Below are 25753 nucleotides of genomic sequence, written 5' to 3' on the forward strand. Positions count from 1 at the left end.
TAGGTAATCTGCTAATGAGTAATCGATTTCGCTGCATAGTGCAAGTTTCAGGATACGAGTTATATGACCCAGGGAAGTGCCTACGCCTTTAGTATCTTGAACAATGAAATGGGTCCTATCGCTAAGGTGACTATGTCTTAGACTAGCTGACAAACGAAGTAGAATGTCCTTTGTTAAAACGTATAGCTGGTGAAACCAAATATCTCGTATACAAATTTTTATTCTGGCTACCGTGCCTAAACGATTCGTGTACCAATGATTCGTAAATGATTTATATTATAAGCTAGTTAATTTCAGGGATCAGGCAAATCACTAAATGTTTCAAACTAACAATCTTCAATTGATAAAAAATACCTCAAACTCCTATAGGCTGGAGGCTCTATACTTGACTGGTCTTTTTGATGAGGTTCCCGTTAGACAATGTCTTTGAATCAACAACATACGAGTCTATCGCATAGATGCTAGGCTGCTGTCCTCAATTGAAAATACAACTCTATATGAATGCCCTGCATGACTCCTGGAATGCTCAGCGCCTATATGCTATCATATGTAGCATTCCAGTACCATATAGGTATATCCCCGATGCCTTGGCTGTACTTCGCCAATAATGCTGAACCGTCTATAAGCTGGAATTCTCCTACTATACTATCTCAGTAGATTACCAAACTCTGGGTCTCTGTCTCAGCTTTCCGACGCTCAGCCTGTATTTGCTATCGTCTATAACCTTCAACTACCGTTAAGGTAATATTCATATGCGCTGGCCCTTTAGCTCGAAACCTTCTTGAAATTCTGCAACTCTTCTTTAGTCTATGAACTTCAAACGTCTTCTTTTTAATAATTTATCCGCCCTGACAGGGTAGTTGCAATAACTTCCTTATCAAGGTACTGGGATAAATTATTAGTTGAATCCTCAATGTGTCTTCTTCTATCGCTGGATACCGAATGCTCTTTCTGTCATCCATCTACCTATTTATACCTCAGCAGACGTGCTATTTATGGGACTTGTTTTTGACTGGTCCAAATTTATACAAAGTATTTTACAACGAGAACTTGCTCTAACACATATCTGGTTCCATTTAACTGTTGTATATGACATAGTGTGTGATGCTGGGATCCAGCTATCAACATAATGAACCCTAAATAGCCAGAAATGACCCAAACCCTACTATAAACAGCAATTCAAAAACAATTATAGCAATGGCACCATGAAACGGGAGTCAAATACTATCTGTGCTTATATGTTACGTTATCAATATATCAGATATACAAATTATTCTGACAGCAAGCAACATAGAAAGGTCTCTGCGTTGCTAAAGAAATAGAAATATTAATAGCACTTCAAATACGGGGCGATTCATCTCGCCGGCACTTGGGACTTAAAAACTCCTGTTGGGAATGTTAATATAATCTATATAAGCACCGCTTGGTGTAAAAAAAAACACACTCAAGCGATCGGTTTGACTGATTCTGTTCGATAGTGCAACAGCCCGTAGTCCCAATAGCACCGATTTAAGTAAACTTTTATTATGAAATAAAATCGAAGAATTCCGTGATTCAGAGCAACCAAAAGGTAACAAAGACTGATACCATGTACGCAGAGACTTGCATGGCTACCACATGTAAATGTTGATATTTTTATATAAATAACATTATGAAATTCATTTTGAATTTTTGGGTTTTTATGCACAATGTCATGTAAAAGAACCTTGTTTTAATTTAAAAGCAACGACAACAACAAAAATATCTTTTCCGAAACTTCTGTCTATAAATGATTTGCATTTGTTGAACTGAACAACATGACGGCATTCAGAATTTTCTGACGATCTCAAACCTTTCCTTCTAGGAACATATAGTCTGTACGCAGTTCTGTTGAATACAAAGGCGCTCTGCCAATGTGGCAGCATGTTATTTCAGCCCTCTACTTATTTTTCTAAGTGTACGATGGAGGAATATGAAAGACCATTCTCTGAAACACTGGTTACATATTACTGTTCTGTTGTATACTAAGTACAATGTGACAGCATGTCATTTCAGCCCTTTACTTATCTTTCAAAGTGTACGAAGGAGGAAAATGAAAGACCATTCCACTGAAATACTCGTTACATACGACTTATAGTACACATATATATACACACACATATATAATAAACTACATATTTTATCAAGAGTCGTGCTGAACGTTCTTCATATTAACACGAATCGTAATAAAAATTCATTGTTACAGAAACTCAGTTTTGTTTTGATGTTATAGACACAAAGTTTTTAATCAAATAACAATATTTTTCAACTGATAAAATGTTCGTATTCAAAGACAATCTAATAAAATGAAATAGATGTGAGCACAAAAATAAAATATTCTACTCAAAAAAGTAAGATTCGGACTGATACATTTCAAATCAATTTTGTGAGACTTTGATGCCTTCGTAATTTACCAACACTACACAATGTACATTCAATACCTTCTAAAGAAATATTTTGTTATCGTCTAAAATTTCTCTCAGAAAATGTATCAGTACAGATTCCTAGACACTACAAATTACTCTAGATGGCTTCTTCTCAGTATATTTATGCGATATGCCAGATCAATCATGGTGTATTCATAACTGTATAAATACAAGCTGACATGTATGAATAATAACTCTTCAGACAGGGCCAAAATAATGTTTGATCGATTTCAGTACAAAGGCATTTGACGTCCTATTGCATTCTATATATATTAGAGTTCGTATTTATTGAGTACAGATTTGTTTAGTTTTTAGTTTTAATTTGGTAATGAAAACCGTAGGCACGTTTATTATGTGTGGAGACCAAAATCGTTGGCAAACAGTGTATGTTGGAGCGGCCAACGTCCTTACGTATCGTCACAACGCAAACTGTCCATAGGAAGTGTTCGATAAAATGCACGTATTGGCTTACATTACCACGTTCTGCAAATCAGAAAATCTGAGATCAGAAATGATCAATGAGTAAAGTTTCTCTGAAGAAACACAACTGGACTGTAATTATTGATTTATATACAATGCATGTCTATCAGAAATCTTTAAAAACGACCACCATTTAATAAGAAAAGATCTGCAGTTACCAAGTCTAATAAAATAAAAGACGTCCGCCTGTTGCACCTTCCTGAACAAATAACTAACATAGTAGTTCACATTTTTCACTTTATTTTTAAGTGTTTTATCAAAATAATAAAGGAAAGTTTTTGCTGGACTTCACATTTGTTCTTTGGTGAATTGAAATATAGAAAGATGAAAATGGCACAGTAACTGCAACGGAAGTGTCCTAAACATTATGCAAGTAGGTTTGCTAGCCTCAAAACACCTGATAAAGCATACTTTTGGAGATATACAGGATACACATTCAGACGGACAGACACACAGAAGGACGGACGGACATACGTACGGACAAGGCCAAACCTAAGAGTCACCCGTCAAAATTAAATGGGAGTGGGGAACAAAAAGCACGCCAAGAGAAGAAGAACGGTACGCCCATTCTTGTGTTCATCACGCAAATTTTTAGATGTAAATACAATCGCCTATCAGCTCGCCAAGTATGTTTATCGAATGGAAAATTGTTCAATGCACAGAACTGTTAGATGGTCTAATTGCATCTAAAATCAACACGTTATTTTTTTAAGTTGTAACAGGGAACTGACTGTTACGATATTCTACAGCTCTGAGTAAAGTCCCAAAAAAGGAACATGATTTGTCACTCCAGAACGTTTTCAAAAATGCAGTTATCAAGGTTTTTGCGCCCAGGAGGCAAGACATATAAATATATCACCATACATAAAAGCAGAACAGTTGCTGCAAGTTATTATCTACCATTTTATTATTCAAATCCATTAGTATTATTAGTTCGAGAGCTACATTGAAAACGTATAATGATTCGTTGTCTCTTCCAATTTTATCAGTTGGATTTACGATGTCTCGTCAGAGAGTGCATGTATGTTGTTATGATATAAAATATAGATTTGTCTGCAGACACGTGAAAGAAAACCCATGAAGGAATATTTATATATTTTATGGCCACAATTTTAGTAAAATTGTTTCCGTCACAACTTCTGTTACTCTTCTGACGAGAGACTCTTCGGCCTAAATGAGCCAATGCGGGAGCCATATGGTCTGACAGTACTACGCACATGTTATTAAATACTTATTTTATACTAGGAGATGGTCATGAGGGTTTTGTATGGCACACAGTTACAGGTCATAGGGTGATTTTACTAGCCTTTGATAGTGAGGGAGGACCCAAGATGCCAATTTCGGCATTTTTAAGCATGATCCGGCTTCAGGTAGAACAACAGACATATCAGATCAGTTAGATGTCTTCCTCACATTTAGAATTCTATACCTCAAGTGAGAATTCGAACCCACATCAGTGATAGGGGTGCCATATTTCAAAGTCAGCGATCATAACCACTAGGCCATTGAAGTATATTATATAGCCAGTTTTATGGTCCGCTGCCTTACCCTTGCATGATCGTAAGAGGCGAGTAATAGGGTCTTAACACTTGGGTTTGCAGTTACTCTGTGATTCCAGCAGGTATGCAAATTTTGATTCCATACCTCATGTTTTTATTTCGATGTAAATGAGATGTGGAACCAAAATTTGTAGTCCTGTCTGGCGCCATCTAACCTATACTGTGTTAGTGCGCCGTAAAACCCAAATAAATAAATAAATAAATAGGTTTTATAGTCAATGTATTTTTACATACTGGTGGGGGTCTCCGTGACAATTAGTTCTCAAATCAATCTCAAGTGACGGACTGGTTGAAAATCCCCAGTCGTGCCCTCAATGACGTTCCTCTTAGTGCTCTGGCCTCTGCATTGAGTACAAACGTTCCATTGATATTTTATTTATATATCTTTACATAAGCAAATTTGTGTTTTTTCAAAATGTTCTTGAAGTTACTGGTGTGTATAAGGGATTCATATGGCGAGGAATAATTTTATTTACGCTGTTTTGTAATGCAGGATCATTGTAAGTTAAAGATTGAGGTTTAGTGCCGGCAGACTAAGGCGGTGCACTGTGGTGTTCTTTGTTCATGTTTGTTTGTTACTTCCGTGTTTTTATTATAACAGACAAGTGTTAAGGTATAGGAGTGTTGAAGTATAATTGTACTTAGTAGGTGCGATGTGTATCCTATTTCCATGTGTGTGCTGCTTTCTTTTAATGTTGATTTTCCTAGTGGACTGTTGTGCTTCTCTTTTCAATTTGAATTACCCAAGGTATAAATAAAAACAAGGATAAATGTCAAACAGGGAATGCCACGTTCCAAAAATGCATCCTCCCCAAAACGAAACTAACTAAACGCTGATATGCACACTGCCAACACACACGCACGCACGCACGCACGCACAAAGCAAACACGAGGACAAATAAAGAAACACAGTGGGGCACCGCCGTGGAAGGTCAATGGCAAAACCACCACTTGGGAGCTTAAACCGGTTTATGGTGCGCACCCAACCTCACTCTTACCCCCCCCCCCCCCGCACCCCCACACCTACCATGTTCCAAAGTCACGGGACAGTGTAAATGAAAGTAATTCCCACCAGCTGAATCTCTAACACACGCAAAGGAAATAAAAAGGCATGGCATGTAAAAAGAAAAAATGCTCCTGTATAATTATATAAACAGCAAACCGTAAGAACCAAAAATGTATGTACTCAATGCCTTTGCAGAAGACACGAGCATCAGGGGAAACACCCTTACCCTTAAGGGCCCGACGAAACACACCAGTTCTAAGACAGAATTCAAAACAGTTTAGTCCTGGTGTGATTTAAAAACTGCTTATCATAGATTCATCCCCTCCTAACAGACTCAGTTTACAAATTCTCGAATCTGATACCTGTTGTCCTTGAATTAATGTTATTTCGAACGAAGTATCAATATTTTTACTGTTAATTGCAGTAAAAGTAATTATTTACAGTAGTTTACTCATAGCAGTGGTCATAGACACTACAATCGGTATCAAATTATCAATAAGACGCAAAGTTGTCTATTTCTGTTGGAAATCAATAACCCATGTCGCTCTATGGCACATGTTCTACTTGATGTAGAATATGAACAATGAAAATAAACCCTCATACTACACAATTTGATAAGAGAAAAGACTTTACAAAACAATATCATTTATTCATAGAATGTTCACTTTTTAAGATTTAAGCATGCAATACATTGAACTATTATTCTAGCACTTGCCAAATTATGTGAAATTTACCATGTTTATGAACTCTACAAATGAAATTGAAGTAGTTGCTATGTCTAGGTATAAAGATTTTAATTCTGGTTTAAATTTTTCTCTTCCACTAATACAAACTTTTGTGTTGTACTTGTATATTTTAACATTTGACTTTTTATATTACCAGTGTTTTCTGTATATATATAAAAATATTGATTTTTATTCATGGATCATAGCTTACTTATTGCAAATACTTTGCTTACACCGCGCGTTTCGTTGTTATTTCTGTCAAATATTGACATTTTCAAATGATTATTAGATATATAATGATCACAAGCAAGAAAAATCATTGACCATTATCCTGAAATTATAAGTGCATCGATATCGAGTATCCTCAAGACTGTACTTCGTCTAAAAGATATGGAGCTTATGTTACTCGTAATGTACGCCAGTTTGTTGCAAAAATATTGTAGTAGCCAACAGCCAGATGCACTCACAATTTGTCTTTCTATTTTTAGGTTGTTTTACTGTATGCCACAGCTCAATTAATCTTATTCTGAATGTTATCGCTGTTATGTTACTGAATAAAATATTATTGAATTAAAATCTTATATTTTGTAAAATTTTCATTGAAATACGTCAATGTTTTACAGAGATACAAGTGTAAGAACAGACATTAAGTATACTTAGTTCACCGTATTTCGTTCAGTTTTACCTCAATACACTATTATGAGCCTTCGTGGGAGATTGGTTAAGATCTCTTACTTTAAATCACTTGCCCCTCACCAACGTGGGTTTGAGCCTCCCTCGGGACGTTCAATTCATTAACACTCAACCAAACCGAGTCTGCAATTTTCACTGTTTGCCTTGTTTTCGGTACTTCTAAGGGATCTACTTTCCAGATTTTATTTACGACAGTTTGGTAGTGCTACCCAGGTGCCCGCTTGTGATAACATATAATGCACGCAGAGGCACCTGGGACCTTCCTCTACCACCAAAGCTGGAAAGTCAATATATTACCTATAATTGAGTCGGTGCGATGTTAAACCCAACAAAAACAAAATCAAATGGATACACTACTATCATAACTATTGTGTCTCTTACATGACGATAATGTTTGTACTGCCTTCATGTTCCTCATACCTTGAGCATCAATACGTACTTTCTCTGACATATAATAGGAGAAATAACATGATAATATATGTCTTTAAAGGGTTAGTGAAATAAAAACAACTCCATCCTAACAAATTTTGTAAGTTTTGCGTAAGTAAAGCTTACAGCACAAACTGCAACCACAATAGACTTACAAAGTCTGTTGAGATCAAATAATCAGTAATAATATTGATTTCTTCATACTGAGTGACACTGATATTTTCTAAGGAAAACATTTTCTCTCCAGACTCATCTCAACAGAGGCAAGAGATATTGTATTTTTTTTTTCAGAAAGTGGTATCAGAGAGAGTTGATTTTATGGACGGGTGCTTTACATTTAACGACTCTAACGACTGATGCCAGTCTATAACCACAATGGCAAGGGATGTTGTAATTTACCTGCATCATGATATTTCTATAGTGTATCGCGCTCTTCTCCTGCGGAAAATACGTAGTTGATGAAAAATATTATATGTTGATCACCATCTTTGAAAATTGTTTCACGAAAGTGCCTTATTGCTAGGAAAATCACTCGACAACTTAATTATGCGCTAAATGTCATATAATTGTAGACCAAGATACAGTATCCGAGGTCTTTGGTGAATGTTTATTCTTTTATAAAGTAACATGCAAATATTAATTTTTCTGCCTCTAATGTTGACTAGAACATTAAGAGCTATTTTTCTTGCTGCTGGTGTACTTTTTTAGAGTTCATTATATGAGAGTGGCTTGCTAGGGAGAACATACGACTTTTGAAAATACTTTAAACTTTAATCCTTTATTTACAGTATAGATTTATCTCGTTTAATTGTCTATTCTTATTATATTTTCGTATGTATTTTTACTGGTCATAGAAAAATATACTTGATAAGTGACAACGGCAATTGTGATTTCTAATCTTGAAAGCAAACAAATTGAGGTTTAATGTAGCTTAATTGCTGATCTGTATTGTAGTGTTTAAATGGAGCTATTTTCTCCACTTTTATCGGACATCGCCATAAATATATAACTATCCAATAACTCTTACTATGACTATTGACATCGTATGAGTATGTAATTACCATATACTGTTTGAAATTAGATAACATAAATCACTGGTATTATAAGAAGATTTGTATGAACATGGTAAGTTTATTTCTTTATAATTTTAATGTATTTTCTATTTATTTTTTTAAAATAAATTAACAACATCTATTTCAGGTCACACATACCCTTTGGAATTTTGAAAACGCGATAGTTATGTTAGCTTTATTAAATATCGTATTCTATGCTATTGACGTTACTCAAAAGAAAGAAGATATCAAAATGTCTAACAATTTCACATTTAACTAAGTAATTAATTTGATCGTGCAAAATAATATTATTTCAAAAATGTCATATTTTTCATTGGAAACAATTAATGGGACTTATATCCACTACAGTGGATAAGGATTGATAGGTTAACATAAAGAGTAAATTTGAAGAAAATAAATCATTTAGATGATGCATATTTTCGCTGTTGCTGAACATGAAAATATGTGAGTTGAATGTTCATATTTGGTTAATCATTCATTCAAGTGATATTTTGCTATTGTTATCCTTATGTTAAAAGTTGATTAACTTGTGGTTTCTTTCTCATGTTTTGGTAAAATCCTAATTGAATTAACTATCTCCTTGTCTTTGTAATTATAATTCTAAATATATCTGAAATGTCAGCCGTGGAAAGTGAAATGGGTTGGACAAATAGGGGATATTAATTTGTTTCACGAGTAAAACATGTAAGATGGTGTTCACGAGTGATAGATATGAAACATGAAATAAAAGGTTATAAGATATAGTTCGCTTTTCTGGCATTTTACATTTGTCATACATACGTATCATTATTTGCATATTCTATTTCAGGCCTCAAATAAACGTAAGTTCAACTTAAATCTGTTTGTCTTCGTTTTTCTACAATATTTACTTGACGCTCGTAGCGACTATTTCAACGAGTATTTGTCCGTAACGGTCAGCAATCAGTTCAATACTTTGACATACCGGGTATTGGATTTTAGTCATTCCAATTTGCTATTTCTATTTTTTTTAATCTTTTAAAGCAGCACTGTTTGAGAAGTGAATAGTTTATTTTCATCAAGTCATGTAAGCACTAGCAACTTAAACCTGTCTTAATTTTAAATGATTAAGTAATACACGTTCATAATTATGCTCATCGTTTGTGGTTGCTCTTTTATTTCCTTTGACATTCAGTAACTTTTCAAAATATATCATCAAATTTTCAAAACTTTTCAAAACTCATTCAACATGTTCACGCAGGCTTAGTATGTGCCTTTGGAAGTCGATACCGAGCTGAAATGTTTATAACATTTTTCCATTTACAAATGTTTCTTAAGATAAAGCAAAAATGTGAATGCACATTTTATGCTACTTGACGTTAAAAATGTGTATTACATGATTTATTAATTAAAAAGGTGCACCCCTTCCCTGTAATTTAAAAATCCTGATGCCTATGCAACATTGCGTACCATACGTAAAAAATAACATTACACTATGTAGGTTTTAAACACGCCAATTAAAAAAAAATGTGTTGTCTTGCAGACATAAAGAAAGCCTTTGATGTCTTCGACATTGAAGAAGAAGGGCAAATCAAGGCAGAGGAATTAGAAAATGCACTTAGAATAGCAAAGATGAATCCAACAACTAACGACGTAGATAACATACGAACTGAACTAGGATGTCCAGGTATATACGAATTTTCATATTTTAACCTGCCTTAACAAAATGTTTATTCTGACTTAGGGACATTCAGTCGTATCCCTAGGAAAAGATCACGCCACTTGTATCCTGAATAATTAGTGGATAACCTGAATAATCAAAGTATTTTGTAAGGTTTCTTCTACCATAGATAACTGGAATACTAGTATTCAAATGGTTTAATCTTAGGTTTCTGTCACCATCTGTAACATTAATAATCAAAGTGTTTCTCTTTTTGGTTTCTACCAACAGTGTAAATAGAGAATAATAGGTTAGTGCCGTAGATGAGAAAGTTTATCTGGCGAGGTGGAGGAGGTTATCGGGTGAGCCGAAGGCGAACCTGATAACGTCCGGAGCCGAGCCAGATAAACTTTCTCCATCTTAGGCACTAACCTATTATTCTATTTATCTTGTCATTACTTCATTTTCCCATATTTAGCAATTTATTTTACAAAAATAAGTGTGCGACAACCGTTTTAATGACGTCATATTCGTAATGACGTCACTTATATAATGACGTAATCACCGACAAAATCGCAATAACTTCTTCGTTTTTGAATAAAAATTCATTATTTGACCACTCATTTTCTTAGTTCGGACATTTCCAACACAATGGTGATGGTTTCAATGCAAAATTTCTTATGACAACAATATCGATCATAAGGGCACATGATCAACTGACCGTATATCACTGGTCACGTGTCAACTGACGGTATATCAAGAAAGATATACGGCACCCTGATATCGGGTCGAAAATACTGCAAGTGACAGGATAAACATAAATAACCAAACTGTTTAAATTTTAGGTTTCTTTCACCATATGAAGGTGTTTTATTTACAACGGGTAGCATAGATAATTAAAGTGTTTAATTTTAAGTTTCTGTCACAATGGATAACTTAAAGTGTTTAATGTAAAGGCTTCCACCACCATGGCAAAAATGAAAAGAACAATTTCAGAACTAGATATACACTTCTACATTTAAAAAAATGAATTGTTATTAAGTACACATCAGCACTCCTTGTAACCATTGATACTATACCGTCTTTTGTACTAATAGACTGATTATGGTTCGAAACATGCAAATCTAACACATTATTCGAACATGATGAATCTAATCGCAGTGCAAATTCTTTGAACCTATATTTTTTTTTCAGATAAAGTTACATATGAACAATTTAAAATGATAGTGGAACAAATAAGCAATATAGACCAAAAGGCAGAACTGATTGAAGCATTCGGATGTTTTGATCCGCAGAAACTTGGTTACATCACTCCTGAGAAGCTTCGGGAAATAGTGGAACCGATGTTGGGCAATGACCTGTCGGAAGAGGAACTAGAAAAAATTATCAAAGATGCTGATCTAGATGGAGATGGGCGTATTGATATTGATGGTAATTTTACAACATATGTTTTATAAATAGTTTTGCGGATTTTCAGTAACATGCACAACTCCGATGTGAGTGTGACTTTTAATGTTGAATGGTGCAAGAAAACTCTATAATGTCTACTCATGGCATTATTTCTAGCTAATTTGTGGCCAGCACCAGCGGTTTACAGCAAACCATAAACAGAGTAGTGGATGACTTCTATTTTTAACAGAAATCGAAACATGACCAGGTCTTAACAGGCAATGTTAAATTGATATTATGTAATCTCATTCCATATTTTTTACATGTATTATTAAAATTGATAAATGTTATAACAAGTAGCCTGAACTATTAACTGCAAGATGACTGAACGTGTAACTATGTTAACACCGGTCGACTGTAGGTTAGACAGTATCAATTGAATTATGGCATAAAACTAAGTTTTCAAAATGATGCGTTCAGATCATCACAAGGTTTTCCTTGGGCTATTTGTTTCGTTTTGTCATCAAAATCCTGTTATTCAAATTTATAAAAAGGTTTGAATACAAGATCGATCCATGTGGAAGCATAGAATGCAAACAATCATTAATTCTGTTCACCAAAGGGAAATCATATGAGCAACATTCCTTGCGTTCCCCCATCATATTGGACAGTATGGACAGAGTGCATTTTTGTTTAAAATTAAACGTAGAACAGGTCATATTTCATTCATTTATTGGTATATTATTCTGATTTCCGACAAGTACTTATTTTAAAAAGATATCCCATGTATTCATAGAGATAGAATTTTGTATGACTCCTAATTTTCTTTTGCAGAATTTGTTGCTTTCATGATGGGAGAATAACCAGATACAGACGTCAGTGATATGTTATTTAAATATGTGTACATTGTTTCATGAAGATTTTGGAAAAGATCACATTTATGCAATACTGACACGTTTTAATAAACAATATTTATACATCTTTATCTTTTCCTATAAAACGAGTATATCGTAATGACGTCAATACGGTGCGGATAAAATCGTTCTTACAGTATTGATAATTCGATAATTTCATTATTACGGTATGAATAATTTTGATATCACGCTATAAACAATAACTTGAATATCATCTTATTTTAAAGCACATTCCAAACTACACGATCATTTATTCAAAAGTGAAGCTACTATAACCTGTTGAAAGTGAATTACATTATTAAATGATTGGTGTAAATGACTATACATACATCAACTAACACAAACGACAAACATTAAATACATGTGAAAGATGTATTAAATCTATATTAATAGTCCGATCCATCGTCTTAAATACAATCATATAGAGGGTCGGACGCAATACTGTAGTAACTTCTATTTAAAAAAAAAGGACTTACGACAGTATTGCGTTCAAGTCTCGATATGGTTAATGATAAAAAGTCGCATCGACTCGTGCTCAGTCAATGTCATGACAATGTATTAGGGGTCAAATTCAAAATGGTTGATACTCAGGGGCACTAAAGTTTATCATATTGCGATGAAAAATATATATTTTAATTTTGCCAAAGTTGTCCGAAGTGATTGTTGCATTTACTGGCCAAACATTTATAGTATATTTCATGTTGGCATTAAAACTAGTCATAGAAACCGATTCTTTTCTTGTATACTGTATGTTTCAATAGAAAGAAGAAATAAAATAAAACGAATGTTTTATTTAAGCATTATTTCATTACATCAGCATATGTACGCATCCATTCATAAATTACAGTACTAGAGTCATCTTACATCCTGGATTTACCAGCACTGACAGAAACACTGGAAAGTAAGAATATATGAAGAAACGGCTTATCTGGTTTTGTGTCGATTATCTTGAACTTTGAAAAGAAAATAATCAACTATCACGTACAACCAATTTGTTATTATATCTTGCTGCTAGTTTAGGTTTAAGCGTGTTATTTGGTATACAAAAAGTGTATGATTTATTATTCAGTTCTGCTAAATTATCCTGATTACTGTTAGAAATCGTCGACAGTGGGGTGGTCCGATTATAATTTATGAACTATGACCATGACAAGTTAAACTATGGCTTGTGTAGGCAAAATATCGGAGTATTCCTGCTATATACTTTTTTATAAATTAGTAAAAAGTGTAAAACTCTGAGATAAAATCTTACATGAAACAAAAAACAGCAAGGCTAATGTCTCTGTCCAAAATATGTGAACAGATTATAATTTTTCGTGGGACTTTGGACTTTGCTCTATATACCATTTTCAACATTTTGAGAAAATCTATCTCAAAGTTTGATATCAGCTCATTTTCCTTCTTTCTGAATAAAACCGTTGGCAGATATCTGTATATTCTCTTGTAGTTCTCTTGTTCTGACTAAGTAAAATTTTATAACCTTTCATTTTTTTTTTGCAAAAACACTTTTTAGAAATTTGTAAATGAGTTTCCATCGATGTGTCGGGCACCTCTCAAACTAAGGATGTTTTTTTACATATAACCACATCTGATTTTCAGGGATTTACTCACTATAGAGGGATAAAAGGAGCACTATGTGTCTTTGGAAATCAATCAAAAGGCCATTAATCTAAAGAAAATCATGCAAAATAATGCTAAATGGCTGAAATTCTGTATATTTTTGGAATTTAAGGAACGGGCCCTACTTTCGTTGAATGTACAGTCTAGCAAGTGCTTTTTGTCACATTTAAGCATTGCAAATGGCACAATGTTATTGAAATTAGCATGTTTGTTTATTGGAATCAACATATATCCTGCCGATCAAAGGGATCTTGAATCAAAGTAGCATGAACAAAATAATAAAATGCAATATATTGCTTGCTCAATGCTTTACTTTGCGTACATTATAATTGGGATGCCCTTTATGTTTATTTCTCCACATGTTCTCATTATTTTATAAATAATCGAAGCATATCGTTATGAAATAGGGGTTTCTTGAGAATTGATTCTAATTCCGTATTACAGAGTCGTGTTATCTTACTCTGCCTTTTAGAATGCATGTATCATTCTATCGGAATCGGTATTGTCCCGTCGCATGCTAGAAAAAAAGTACGGCGTAAGAACGTTATCACGAACAGAGTCAGGAGTGAATGCAAAGATATTTAATGAAGAGTACTTACTTATATAAACGTTAACACATCTTCTTTTATTGTAGCAATACATTAGGGTTATTATAATACTAGCTTGATCTGGGATTCTGTATTTGGCTCGAGTGGATTTTGTCAGATCGGTTCTCACGAGGCGCACAAGCCGTCCTTGCAAAATCCACGAGAGCCAAATACAAAATCCCAGATCAAGCTACTGTCGTAATGACGCTTTTATTATATACCTCCAGCTTTTTGTTTGTTGTTTGTTATCGAACAAAATCTTAAATGTTTGTCGATATTAAAATAGAAATGAGTTTTTATGTGCTGGTGTCAGGGCATGCAAATTAAATGAAGGTAGTCCGGCAACATACAATACAAAAGGTAAAATACGTATTTTTTTCTCTGCCTGTTCGTATTTACTTGTGAAGTACAAGCCGTATTGTTGACAGAATTTAGACAGGTATATAATAAAATTCTTCATCGGACTGAAAGTCTTTGAAAATCTGATATTGTAGAAAATGTCGAAATAACGTTATTTAGAAAATGTTTTTTTATATGAAATAAAGAACAGCCGGATATAGTAAGTTTAAATTTTTAACATATTACAAGTCTTAACAGTGACGTCCTATAACAATGACGGTATCAAGTTCTAATTACAATTTTTATCTGACACCGTGTATGATAGATTTAATTATTTTAAGCATACATTTGGCATACATATTGTAGTCAAACTAAAAGAAGTGAGAGAAGAGATGTGATTTAAGATCTCACACCTGTATTATATTCGGAATACTGTCCCGAAGGTATAAGGTGGTAACGCATGAGATTTAGTGTTTTCACTTAAGAAATAATGTATAAAAAAAACGTTTTTAAGGTTATTAAGGCAAGAAAATAGAGGTTATACGTCCGCGGAATAACTTCACGAGGGAGTAGCTCAAATCAATTATTCTGGCGACGTGTAACCGATTTTGAGTGTATTAATTTAGGTAAAACTCGATTTTGCTATACATTATATCGATTCTAATATGCCTTTAATCTAAAACAGTGGATACAATATAGTAGCGCTCTTTCTTGGTCGCAACAAAAACATTGGCGTCACCGCACGTTAACTTGGCATATCTTTAGCCTAAGCGTGTTTTAACATAAACAAGCATATCAGAATGTTATATCTATGATTTGATACAAATTACGTTTTGTATAACAATACAAGATATAATACTCTAAATAAGCTCGCAGTCATTTAAACCAAGAATAGAAAACAATACTTCTGCAGTGGCACATCAGCGATGTGTGTGAAGTTCAGAAACGCCTTACACTTGTTTGTAAAGAACAATTTCTTTACTGATACTAATAGCAATTTTGACATACTAATCGCTTAACACGGATCTATGTAAAAAGAATGTTAAAGTAGGGATTATAACCCAAACCCAATTTCGGTCGTATATCAAGGTAAACCTGAATACATAATAGATCTGTATTTGGATAGCAGATTGGTTTTGTTTGCCTTGTGCTTGATTATTTAAAGTAAGATTTTCTATCTACCGCTATTATGTAAAGTTAAAATGAGTATGAATTGAAAAGTATACGGCTATCACCACAGTCAAATAAAATTTGCGGTGATCGATTTTCTTTAAGATAGCGAAGTATAACGCGTATAAAAATTAAATGTGATTTTGTTTATAGCAAACTTTAAGCGAATGATATAAATATTGTACATAAATTTTATCACTTTCACGAAAAGAGGAACATTAATGGAAATGAATCATGGCATAAGTGGATAGTTAAAAGAAAATGGTAAGCAAATTAGATTTCTTTTGTTTACTATAAAAATATAATTTCATTCGTTTTTTAACATGTAATATCGATATGGTATGCATTCTTTATTTGAGTATGAATTTGCTTTATCTTATACGTAAATCTTTTTTTGATATATTTTATGTAAAAACAATACATGACTTATGAAAATAAAGTTGTCTTAAGAGAATTTTCAACAAATCTTATTGAGAATATGTGTCTAAATCGACACAATTATAGGTCATACGGCAACCCTCCAGCTTTTGTTAGTGGAGGAAGACCCCTGATACCATGAATTATTTCATCACCGGTGGGCGCCTTGGTAGAGTCGCCGATCTTCCGTAAGCCAGCTAGATGACTTCATCACATGATGAAGTCGCCGCCCCAAACCTCGAACCTTCATCTGTGAGGGCTGAGTGATTTGTCAGCGACCTTAACCACTTTGCCCCGGATCCACTTTATTTTTGATTACATCACGTATGTTAATAAAGAAATTGAGAGAAATTCCTGTAATATATGTGCTTACATTTCAGACTGATAAGAGATTTACAGAGGAACAGCTCCAAGGTATATTTGATATTTTTGACTTAACTCGTTATAATATTGATCAAATATTTCTTCGAATGGTACTTAAAAGTTGCTTTTAGTGACATTTATGCATGCATTTTTTACATAATTATTATGATATGATATGATATGATAAGTACATTATAGACTATGCTCAACATATTACAGAGTTCAAAGAGGCGTTTCATTTATTCGACAAAGATGGGGACAATACAATCACTACACCAGAACTTCTGACTGTGATGAAGTCTTTAGGTCATAATCCAAGCCGAGATGACATCATTGAAATGATTAAAGAAGTTGACAGTAACGGTTCGTTCATGTATGTCTCAAACTTATGTACACATTAGATGTGAAGACCTGCTAACAATCACCTGGTGTATATGGCTCGCAGAATTGCACAGCTAAAGGCCTAATGGTTCTGAGAGAAGACATACGATGTAAAAAAGGGCCTTTTGATTCAGATTTTACAAAGAAGCTATATACGAGTATACGTATATACGACAAAATGATCAGATTCGAAACATTTACAAATTAGACTCTGGTATTTCACTGTAGTCATTGGTTTAACCCTGCCTGGATTGTCCTTTGAATGATATTATGTAGAAAACAAGAAAGGTTTAAAACAGGTTAGCTTAAAACTGACTAAGTGGGGGTATGTAATTTACTCTGAACCGTTTGTATGACTGTCTAGCCGCTAATCAACCCTTCAACCACAGACGCCTATGTATTCCAAATTAATTGTGCTTGTTATCTGTTAACCACATAAAACGTTTGTTATAACTTTCAATGTTTGTGGTGATCCTGTTCCCTTTGTGTGGTGGTAAAATTATGAAACACCTAATGCCCATGTAACATTTCAATGTATGTAATATCTCAATGCATGAAAAAGTAACATTTACCAGTAAAGACCTTACTTTTTCGACTGACAAAATGTCATTGGTGCTTTCATTTATTTGATACTGTTGTGGTCAGGCTGTAGATGAAACCGAATTATTATAATAAGAATTAATCTTGTCTTTGTCTTGCAGGAAATAACATTTAACTATGTCATACATGTCTAGAAGAATATTGACTGAGCATTTGTAAGATTTACTATTGGTAACCTTTGTTCTACTTCATTTGTCCAGAAACATAATATTTAAATAAACAAACTAGATAATTAAGAAAAATATGTATTATGTATATATGGTCATACAATATCAAAATACATTATTTGTCCTCTTTTTCAGGTAATGGAAAAATAGAATTTTCAGAGTTCCTAACATTAATGGAGAAAAATATGAACTCTTTTGAGTCAGAGGAGCTGATTAAAGGGGCGTTTAGTGTGATAGACCCTCATGGGGAGGGTTACATTACACTGCAAGGTTTGCGCCAGGTAATTTTCAATTCTCTTTAGCAGAAACAGACGCCACTCATAAACTTTGCCGTATAAGTTTGATATTACAGCCATATAAGAGAGTGGCTGGAATTTCTGTCTCATTGGAAATGTAAGACACAAACTATTGCTGAATCAATGTTACAAAGGCCAAAGACGTCAAAGAAAATATCGAAATAATGAATATGTAAATTAACTTCTTTATAATTCAGAGACAACATTTTCATTGCACGTTTTTGTTTTAGGAAATAGCATGCTGCATAATTATTCATTAGTTTGGAAGGTCTTTTAGTTATCTCTCAGCTTAAAAGAATATTTTTATATTATTTACAATTGTATGCCAGTTTTGATAGGTGCTTTTATTTTAAATTGTATACCCTTGCTTCTTAGATGTTAGATTAAGCGTTTGAATTATTTCACAATAAGCATTAGCCTGGTCATTTCTGATTTCTGATATATATGATTAGATGTAGCGAGTAATCAGATTCCAAGTGGCACACGTCATCTCATCAGGATAGAGTTGGTTAAGATACATAATTTATGTTCTTTATGCTCAAACTTATAAAATTTAAAAAAGGCGCATCTACCCTTACCTATTATCTTTTGGGAATTAATGCGACAATGTTTATTCACAGGTGGTGCATGACCTTGGTCTTGACTTCACAGATGAAGAGATGCGAGATATGATAGAGGAAGCGGATCCATCCGGAGATGGTCGTGTAAATTTTGAAGGTAACTACACTATCTTAATATAGGCAAAATCTGAAATAAATCTTCGTTATAAGACTGCAAAATTCTGATTTCAGATCTAATTATTTCAACGGTAGAATCATATTTTGCGCTGATTGAGTCCATGCCAAGTTGACATTTTAAGAATTGTTGTAAGAGCTTTTCGCCATGTATTTTTGATCACAATAAATTGAAACATTTCATCAAAAATATATCTTTGACGGAAAATGTGTGACTTATAACAGACAATGAAGTGACTTACTTGAAAATGGGAGAAAAAAAAAGGCCAAAGCAAATTGTTACTTTTTGTTTAGTTTCAATATCTTACAAGATAATTGTGTTTTCCAGTAATTGGGAAATATAATTTCAAAAGCAAAATGTAATCCTATTGTATTCAATGTACAAGTAAGAGATCCGTATTTGTTTACTTTTAAAGTTTCTGTTAGTATTACACAGTTTTTTAAACACCAATATTGGCAACATAAGTTATACGTATGCTGGTGTAATTTAATGTATGACTGTAGATTGGCTTCAATAACCTAATTCATATGTCATTCCTGTTAATTTCAGATTTCGTCAAGATGATGACAAATGCACAATAGAGAATAATTTAAACAGACTTGCGGTTATTTCTATTATATTTTCTCCACCCGAAGTTGCCAAAAAAAAACGTGTTACATGTAGTGTATATATCAATATCTTACATGTTTTGTATTTGTATACTTCTGTGTATTTAAGGTGTTCAAACGCTGTTTGTGGAAACACATATAGCTTTAAGCGAGGAAGCTAAGGTAAATAGGAAATGTGGTGAATTTAAAATGCACACTGATAATGAAATTGTTCACAAATTAATACTTGTTTTCATAATTTTCTGTTTTTTGATAGTGTATAATTCATAATATTTCACATGCCATATGCTATCATGTTCCAACTTTAATTTTAACCATAAAGGTGTACTGTTTCCATATGGGCAGTGTAATTTTGGATCAGTCAGGTAGAACTCGGTACATGTTATTGTCTCCCACATGAAATACGGGAGATATATTGATGTAGTGATGTCCTTCTGTAAGGAAGTATGTCTCTCTATATATCACAAAAGTCGTCTACGCAAATCCTCCGACACCACAAGACGGATTTACACTAACTTTAAAAAGTGACCATTGACAAGCTTTGTTGTGCATATCGTAGGCATGTTCCTGTTGTGGTTATGACCCTTGATTTATCAAATTCTATGATGTTTTGGCTGCTTCTAATATGCCGTAATTGTGATGATTGCACTAAACCTACAGGAATTAAAGTGTCAAACCTACCTTTGCATATTGCCGGCATGTTTCGCTTCTGTGCTTTTCGGCAGTTATGGCCCTTGATATTTTTCGCAGTTTACCGTGTCTGTCCAGTTGCTCCGACACCATCAGGAGGAATTACACCAAAGGTTATAACAGTGATCATTATCAAACCTAATTGAACATATCGTCGGCATGATCCGGTTTGTTGATTTTGCAGTTTTGGCCATTGATTCGTTAATAGACAATTTTCTCATATCAATGGGCGGGACTCCCACCAATTCTTACAGGGGTCTTATTGTGTATATTATCCGCATGTTCCGGTTGAGTAATTTTCAGCGGAGTCGTAGCCCTTTATTTGTCATTTTTATGATATTTTGGCAACATCTGTTACACCATTGGGTAGATTTCCACCTAATCTTTCAGGAGTTATCAGTGCCAAGCCTAATTATGCATATCCTCGGCGTGTTCCGGTTTTTTTTCAGTGATTTTCAGCAGAGAAATGGCCCTTGACAACATATCTTACAGTGTTTATATTACCTTCTGTATATCATTTGGCTAAATTTCACCAAACTATACGAGTGAAAAGTGTGAAGCGTAGTTGTTACAAATCATCGGTATGTTTTGTTTAAATGATTTACCCTTGATTTGTCAAACTTTATTAAGTCTATGCTACTTCTCCTATACCACTGATTGGAATTCCACCTAACTTCACAGAAGTGATCAGGGCCAAGCCTAGGTGTGTATATCTTTGGAGTGAAATGGTTCAGAAGTTTTTCCCTGGAATCTTTTGTCCTTAATGTGTTGAATATTTGGGAGACATACGTTTGTCGTGAAAATAAATTTTTAGTTTCTAGTTAATGCTGTCTTCACCTATTTACCTAACTAAGATTTTTGTTAAATGAATATTCTTTAACATTTGATAATGCGTCAAATCTATTATTTTGTTATATCTGAGGTACATGTATATCCTTTTCAAATCTTACTTGCATAAATGAGATAATGCCATCTGAAGATTTTTTTTTTATTTATTGATTTTTTTGTGATGTTTTCTTCTAATTTGTATGAATAGTTTTGCAATCATAGTATTAACTTCTATATATGCAAGACTTATACATATATTCTGTGTATGTTTTTTGAAATATGCATGGTTTTAATAAATACTGTCTTATTATGTTTTCACCATAATATGTTGAAAAGATATGTGTGTTTCGTAATATAATGCATTAAAGACATGAAGTCACGATTTTATAAATTCTTTTCGTTGAACAAAATTGCAATGTACGAGCGTGTGAAAGTGTTAGCCATAGACTAGAAAACTAGTATTATTATAGTAATTCCGCCACTGTAATCATTTATATTCAGTGTCAGTAATATACAAGTGTCAGTTCTAACAACTACCAGCGTATGTAAATCAAAACATGAGCTTAATAAATAAAAAAAACCTTACTTGAGCATATACTTCGGAGAATCAAACCTCATCGCATCAGACCATGAACCTGAATATATTAAAATGTGTTTCAAAAATGCTTCATCTTGGGCCTAGTTTAGAGATGAGGTTCCTTATAAAATTCTTCCAGACTCTCTTTACAATGTACTCGAATATGTCCCTCCATTATACAAGGTCGCAACTGAAATAGTAATTTGACAAAATGAAGAATTTTGCCATTTTATGAGGGTCATTTAACAAATAATGGAACTGTTAAAATATTTTAAAGATATATTGATTTAATCTGTCTCGAATGCCTCAGAAAACTTTTCTTACGAGTATGAACTAAAAATATGGGTTAATGTTTCACCAGGAAAAAGCTTTGTCCTTCTCAGTGTATTCTCAATTTGTGTAGATAAAAACAGTTGCAAGTACATGTCACCTGCTATTAACATAGAATATATGGCATCATGTAGAACATGTTCGGAAATTGTGCCCGTATTCGTTTGCAATGCTTAGAAATAGTTTTATTTATGTATAAAGATGCACTTACAATACTAAATCATATAGGCTATGTTCATTCCTGCTTCCAGTTCAGTTGTTTGCCATGACATGCGTAATTTGTGCCATAAATCAGTGCAGTTGTTTTCACAGTTAAGTAGGTGCATGAAACTTACATTCACTTGCATTTTTTTTTTCAATACGAGTATTTAGGTTTGGCACCGGATTAAAAAAGTAATATCAAGGAAATGATCAAAAAATGTATATTTTAAACATAGATTTTAAATTATATTTTGAATGTCCGTCATGCTATTAAGTATTTCATTGAGTATTGAATAACTATCAAGAATTTTAATAAATACCATGTAAACTTTACTGCCAATGCGAGTTCCTTCCCTTGAAATAATTACTTGGTCGGCATTTCATTATGGCGGTGTTTTTTGTATTTCTGCCATGTCGTGTTTGTGTGTTGGCGAGGCGAAAACATGACAAAACGCAAACTCGACAAACACTTTATTTGTTGAGTTTTCATGTCTGTAGGGATAATGTATTGTCCTTTCGTGCTATAACGTTTGCAGAATCCCGAGGGCACAAACTATTTCCGGGGGATTCTGAAGACGTAATACCGCGAAACGGGTATGCGTTATCGTTATTCTAGCATAAAATGCATCAAAACTAATAAACGAATGTATTGTAGGGATACTACACGTTTTTTTTGTGTGTGTGTGTGTATTACCGTCTGCAGAAGCCCGCGGGAATGATTGTGACAGAGACCGAAGGTCAAGGTCACAAACATATCCCAAGGGTTTCTGCAGAAATTAATACACAAAACAAACGTGTTCTGTCGCTAGTCTTGCATGAAAAACATTACAGAACGACTAAATGGATTGTTTTCATATGTGATGACTTTACGATTCCGGTACATTTTCTAATTACTATTCTGTTGTTTAATTCTTGGAAACGATAAACATGTTTTAAATATCCATAACCACGGCTCAAAAATCAATAACAACACTAGAAGTTTTTAAACGATTTCATTATCTCTCGTCATACAAACATGACATTACCAATAATTTCTCATGCTCTCCAACAAACTGATAGATAAACAAGAACACAACATTACATTCGAGTTGTTTTGAGTACGAACATATTTCGGGTACGGATGAGTACGAACGCAGTGTCAAGCTATAAATTATTCGAGAAATCAGCTAAAATCATACCAACTGATACTTACCAAAAGCATTAATATGACTCCTAAAGTCAAACGATCGTACAAGTTACACGCGTTTCTTAGACTGAAGAAAATCACACCGTTGATGTCAACCGTACATTTACCGCAAACAGTATAAAACAGTGTCCGTTTAACGAAATTCATATAAATATTTCTTCATATAACTAATTATGTTTTACAAGATACTAAAACCTGTACTGAGAGACATAAACTAAATAAAATTTCGTTTTAGGGAAAAAATATATATCGACATTTCTAAATTGATTTAATATTCAATTTTGTTTACCTAAAAGATATATCTCAACATTAGTTAAAGTATCAGGGACTGTGATGGTCTTTTATCCATACATTTAAACAATCTTGAACTATTTCAGCCAAGTAAAGAGAAAATGCTAATATGTCGTTTGAAACTTTTGCATTGTGATTTTGAAAACAGATAATGAAAGAAATGACAATAAGAGGTAGTTAACACCGCAACTGACACTGTCCAAATATCTTGTCAAACTATCAAATGTTTCTGGGACTAATTTACTTTTGAAAAACCTTTACAAACATACATATATGTTCATTTATCAGTATTTAATTAAAATCATTGTTCGATGTGAGATCTATAACAATAAAGAGTCACTCTGTAACGCTTAAATCAAGACGGAACATTTGTATTTATAGTGTATTACTCAAGTTTACCCCCATCAATTTCAAGTATATTTGTAATTGAAGGGTTAACATAGTGCGTTTCTAGAGTAAGGTTATTGAAACTGCCAACACAGACTATGTAATCCATGTTCTCGATCTAGTAGATTGAATTCCGTGATTCTAAGATAGTTAAAGGTTTTCATATACCTTAGTTGGATGCAGCGTATTGATGAAAATAAAAAAAAGCGAAATCTTCTGGAAACAGACCAACAAATTGTGAAAAGAAGTTAAAACTGAAATCTGCGTCTGAATAGCATTTAAGGTTCACTTAGTTCATTTGTTGACAAATCAGTTTTACGTTGAAACATGACGCCAGCCCCAGCAATTACTCTTGCAGGAAAAGAAATCAAGCTGAACAATTGTCCGCTTCTCACGACAATTTCTGATATTGCACAACCGCCTTTGCTCACATGTGCATAACCACTTCATAAATTACAAAGTTTTCCAATATTCGATCGCTCAATTTCTTATAATGCCCTAAGATTTCTTTGTTGATTTCTACAGTGTTGAGCTGACGAACCCTGCATATGTCGACAGTTTTCCATCCTTATCATAGAAGAAAAACACGGTTAAACGTTTCGAAAGAAACTCACTTGGCAGATAAAAGATTTTATTTAGGTAAATTGAATTCTGTGGTCTTATGTGTAACAGAATCGATGACAGTGGATGTTTCTGTATGTCGTTTTCGTCGTTTCCTGAATACCATTGAATCTATTTTTGAGCCGCACCACGAGAAAAAAATCATAGCGCATTTGCGACCAGCATGGATCCAGACCAGCCTGCACATCCGCGTAGTCTGGTCAGGATCCATGCTGTTCGCTAATGGTTTCTCTAATTGCAATAGGCTTTGAAAGCGAACAGCATGGATTCTGACCAGACTGCGCGGATGTGCAGGCTGGTCTGGATCCATGCTGGTCGCAAATGCACTATGTTGGTTTTCTCATGGCGCGGCTCATTTATTGCAGTGCAACCTAATATTATAACGAATGCATGGTAATAAGCTTAGAAATGTTATATATGGGCTAATTTACCAATTTTTCACACTTCCACATTAAAAACTTCAACAGCTAAAGATGCTGAAAACAGCTGCAATTCTAGTGCATATCTTTCAGACAGTTAGATTTACAAGTTCAACACCTTTCGTTCGGGAAATCAGAGTATTAGCTGTAACTTAAAAATGTCGAATAATTCAAAGTCAGCGACTTTATCGACTCTTTCACGACTTTGAATGTAAGTGTAACAAGTACATATTTTGTCAAAGTATTTTAAGTTTTCTTTTCTAGTAAAAGGTCTGTGAAGTTGGAAGGGAGATGGGTATTGGTAGTTGGATATTCAATATCTGGTGGACGGATAGCTCAGTGGTTTGCACACTGGCCTTCCAATCCTGAGGTCTGGGGTTCGATCCCCGGCAGCTACTCGGGAATTTTCAGAAATGCTTTTCAGTGTTTCCCACCCAACCAGAGGTGTACTGGTCAGGAACCCAGGCAATCCTTGCGTGTATCAGTGCTATACGCTGGGCACGTTCAAGAACCAGGCTGTCTATTCGCAACGAGCTAGGCTAAGTTAGCCGGACAAGCCTGTATCTGATTTCTGATCTCTCTGTCGTGGGGGCTTTGTCTCACTCTGTCC

The 25753-nt window shown here is 34.0% G+C and overlaps 1 protein-coding gene across 1 annotated transcript; it reads left to right on the forward strand.

Moving 5' to 3' along the window:
* The first annotated feature begins 15854 nt into the window (after window positions 1-15854).
* On the forward strand, window positions 15855-21581 carry LOC123544563 (calmodulin-A-like). The gene is made up of 6 exons (XM_045330642.2): window positions 15855-16310; window positions 16844-16877; window positions 17046-17189; window positions 18110-18255; window positions 18891-18987; window positions 19555-21581. Exons 1-6 carry the CDS (start codon window positions 16308-16310, stop codon window positions 19584-19586), a joined length of 456 nt encoding a protein of 151 aa, XP_045186577.2. The 5' UTR covers window positions 15855-16307; the 3' UTR covers window positions 19587-21581.
* Window positions 21582-25753: the final 4172 nt, after the last annotated feature.

Source organism: Mercenaria mercenaria, chromosome 1 (genome assembly GCF_021730395.1).
Source record: "Mercenaria mercenaria strain notata chromosome 1, MADL_Memer_1, whole genome shotgun sequence".
In the NCBI taxonomy this organism is placed as follows: domain Eukaryota; kingdom Metazoa; phylum Mollusca; class Bivalvia; order Venerida; family Veneridae; genus Mercenaria; species Mercenaria mercenaria.